At 64.8% G+C, this 3,664-nt stretch overlaps 1 protein-coding gene across 1 annotated transcript in view; it reads right to left on the bottom strand.

The window, feature by feature from the left end:
* LOC311514048 (hydroperoxide isomerase ALOXE3-like) overlaps window positions 1-1,554 on the bottom strand; it is a gene marked incomplete at its 5' end in the record, with an annotated part of 19,586 nt that extends 18,032 nt beyond the window's left edge. The window contains 2 exons of the mRNA XM_084616343.1: window positions 1-146; window positions 1,408-1,554. The exon at window positions 1-146 is cut by the window's left edge and continues 59 nt beyond it. Of these exons, the coding sequence (XP_084472469.1) occupies window positions 1-146; window positions 1,408-1,554 (293 nt within the window). The remainder of the gene's footprint in view (window positions 147-1,407) is intronic.
* Window positions 1,555-3,664: the final 2,110 nt, after the last annotated feature.

Genomic DNA, 3,664 nt, shown 5'->3' with positions numbered 1-3,664 from the left:
CGGTAGGTGTCTCCCTCGGGGGACGTCACCCGGACCTCATTGCAGTACCACGTGCTCTCGGGGAACACGGAATAGGGCTCCTTGTGGAGCCGGATCAGCAAGATCGGCCCCAGGGCTCGCTCACTGGGCACCTCGTACTCCCGCACCTGGGGGAGACAGAGCACGGGGAGGGTTCGAGCCCCGGGCACGGAGCCTGCGTGCCCGGCCACTCGGGATGGAGAGCGTTGCACGGGCAGATCTGCGGGTACAGCGCCTTCTTCGCCATCGCTGGATCCCCAGCTGGAGTCAATGGGTGTCTCTCCATTGCAATCAACGGGGCCAGATCCTCAGCCCCTTGAAACCCAGTGGGGGATCTGGCCCCATGGACGCCCATGGAGAGACGCCCACTGACACCGGCTGGGGGTTTGGCCCCCATTGAGACCAGCTCTTTGGCCCGCTGAACTGTAATCCCCCATTGCCATTTCATCCAAGTGACTCAAACATGGAGAGTGTTTATTGACCAGATCCTCAGCTCGTGTAAATAATTGTGCCAGGCGCTGCCCAGACCCCGACCAAGATCAGGGCCCCGTTGTGCCAGGCACTGTCCAGACCCTGACTGAGATCAGGTCCCCATTGTATCAGGCGCTGCCCAGACCCTGATCGAGATCAGGGCCCCATTGGCCCCATTGTCCCAGGCGCTGCCCAGACCCCGATCGAGATCAGGGCCCCTTTGTGCCAGGCGCTGTCCATACCCCGACCTAGATCAGAGCCCCTTTGTGCCAGGCGCTGCCCAGACCCTGACTGAGATCAGGTCCCCATTGTACCAGGCGCTGCCCAGACCTACAAGTAGAGACCATCCCAGGCCTAGACCCCCAGTGCTAGGTGAGGGTGCAGTCCGAAGACCACAGCTGGTACAGTTCAGCCTTGCGGGCCGCTGACGCTCCCGTGGAAATCCCCAGCATCCAGGCTGCAGCCCCCCTCACTCTTCCCACTGCGGGGCAGGGGTCCAAGGAAGGGCTGGGGCCTCCCCTCCCAGCGCACAGCACAGGGATTCCATCTGGAGCTCCCACCCCGCCCCGTCAGGCTGGCATGAGGGCACCCCAGCACTGCCTCCCCCCCTGCTCCCGGCAGCTGCATGTGAGTGAGTCAGCCTGGTCTGGCCCGGCGTCAACCAGGCTCCGATGGAGACGGGAGATCCCGCTCCTCTCGTTTGAGGACTCGAGCGCCGCCTGAACCCAAAGGCAGGGTCATTCTCTCTCATTGTACCCCCAGGGAAACTGAGGCACGACCGCTGGCCTCTGGGGGCAGAGCCATAAATAGAACCCAGGGGTCCTGAGCCCCAACCAGGCCCTCAAACTATTGCTCCTCTCTTCCTGAATGGATCTCCGCCCCTGCCCCCCCGCAGAAGGAACCCCATAAAATACTCACTGATCCCGGCTGAAAGTCCAACCCGTATCGGTCCAGCACATGCTTGGGGCTTTCCCCGTCGATGCCCACCAGGGTGATGGAGATGGTGTCAAAAGTGCCAGCCAGGGAGCCCTGGCCGGTGGACACCTGGACTTTGTAGACGGCCATCAGGGATGGGCTGGGGGCCGGGCTGCTCCCAGGCAATGAGGGGGCTCCTGGCTCCAAGGGGCGGATAGTCTGGGGAGCCCGTCCCGACGGTGCAGCTGGGAGTTCTCGCTCGCGGGGAGCTGGCTGGGTGACCTCTGCTTATTCACCGGCTGCCTTGGGACGGAGGCCAAGCGGGAGTGGAGGAGGCGGGGAATGCAGCGCCCCCAGGCTGAGCCCCGCCTGGCTCTTCCACATCACCCCACACCTCGCTGCTCCTGTGATGAGGGCCATGCCCTGAGCACAGCGGGGTGGGCGGGGCCAGCTGGTACACGGCAGTGCCCAGAGAGCTTCCATGGGGCGCTCCAGAGCCTAGGGCTTGCCACAGACTGGGGGATGGATCGATAGAGTCATACAAGCCGGGGGGGGGGTGGGGGGGTCTGATCTCAGCTGGGGTCTGGGCAGCACCTGGCACGACGGGGCCCTGATCTCGGTCCGGGGGTTGCCAACTTTCTAATCCCGCAAAACCGAACACCCTAGCCCTGCCCTGGCCCTGAGGCCCCGCCCCCTGCCCCACCCCTTCCAGGGGCCCTGCCCCCCCCCACTCACTACATTCTCCGTTCCTCAGTGGCTCTCTCTCCCTCACTCACTTTCACTGGGCTGGGGCAGGGGGTTGGGGTGCGGGAGGGGGTGAGGGCTCCGGCTGGGGGTGCAGGCTCTGGGGTGGGCCTGGGGATGCGGGGATTGGGGTGGAGCAGAGGGCTCTAGGCTGGGGGGTGTGACAGAGGGGTTCAGGGTGTGGGAGGGGGCTGTGGGCTGAGGAAGGGGGTTGGGGTGCAGGGGGAGTGAGGGCTCCAGCTGGGGGTGCAGGCTCCAGGATGGGCCCGGGCATGAGGGGATTGGGGTGCAGGAGGAGGCTCCAGGTATTGGGGGGCTAAGGGCTGGGCAGGGGTTGTGGCTCAGGGTTGGTCTTACCTCTGGTGGCTCCCGGTCCGCGTCGCAGGGGGGCTAAGGCAGCCTAGTCCCTACATGTCCTGGCACCGCAGGTCCGGCTCCTAGGCGGGGAGGCCAGGAGGATCCGTGCACTGCTCTCTCCTGCAGCCACTGCCCCACCAGCTCCCATTAGCTGTGGTTCCCGGCCAATAGGAGTATGGAGCTGGTGCTCAGGGTGGGGGCAGCGCATGGAGCCCCCGGTCCCCCCGCCTAGGAGCCGGACCAGCTGGCTGTTCCCGAGCGCAGCGCGGTGCCAGGACACGTAGGGACTAGCCTGCCTTAGCCCCACTGCAACGCTGACTGGACTTTTAAAGGCCTGGTCAGCCATGCTGACTGGAGCCGCCAGGATCCCTTCTCGACCCTCTGTTCCGGTCGAAAATCGGACACCTGGCAACCCTCCATGGGTCTGGGCAGTGCCCCCTGCCTCCCAACCCTGCTCCCCAACCCTCCTGCTCCCCCATCCCTGCCCCCCATCCCCCATCCCCTCTGTTCCCCCATCCCTGCTCCTCAAACCCCATCCCCGCTACCCCCAGCCCTGCCCCCCAGCCCCCATCTCCACTACCCCCATCCTTGTCCCCCAACCCCCATCCCCTCTGTTCCCCCATCCCTGCCCCCCAGCCCCTCTGTTCCCCATTCCCTGCCCCTCAACCCCCATCCCCTCTGTTCCCCCATCCCCGCTCCCCAACCCTGCCCTCCAAACCCCATAGCATCATTGAAGTGTAGGCCTGGAAGGGACGTCACTAGGTCATCTGGTCCTGTTCCCTGCGCTCCAGGCAGGGCCAAACACCGTAATAACAAACCATCCCTGCTCCCCAACCCCCTGCAGCACCCCACCCTTGCTCCCCAGCCCCCTGTCTCAGTTCGTCACCAGAGCAGGACAGGTCGGTCCAGCTGTGCACTGTGGCTGCACGTCTGTCCTGCAGTGGTTGCTCCGGCCTCTCCCCAGAGGCAGACGCTTCTTTCTTGTCGTAATAACAGACCTGGTGCCCAGTGGTTGTGTGACCTGGGCCCTGTTGCTCAATGCTCCCCTGGACTGAGCTCTGATGCCAGGGTGATGGGCGTGGAAGAAACACCTACAAATAGACAGGAAGAGCGGGTTTGGGGAGCAGGGATGAGGGTGGAGGGGGAAGGAAGGGGGTGC

The sequence above is a fragment of the Lepidochelys olivacea genome (assembly GCF_965140295.1).
Source record: "Lepidochelys olivacea isolate rLepOli2 genome assembly, chromosome: 28".
Classification (NCBI taxonomy): Eukaryota; Metazoa; Chordata; order Testudines; family Cheloniidae; genus Lepidochelys; species Lepidochelys olivacea.
The sequence above is the reverse complement of the archived record's forward strand: the minus strand, read 5'-3'. Positions and strand labels throughout refer to the sequence as shown.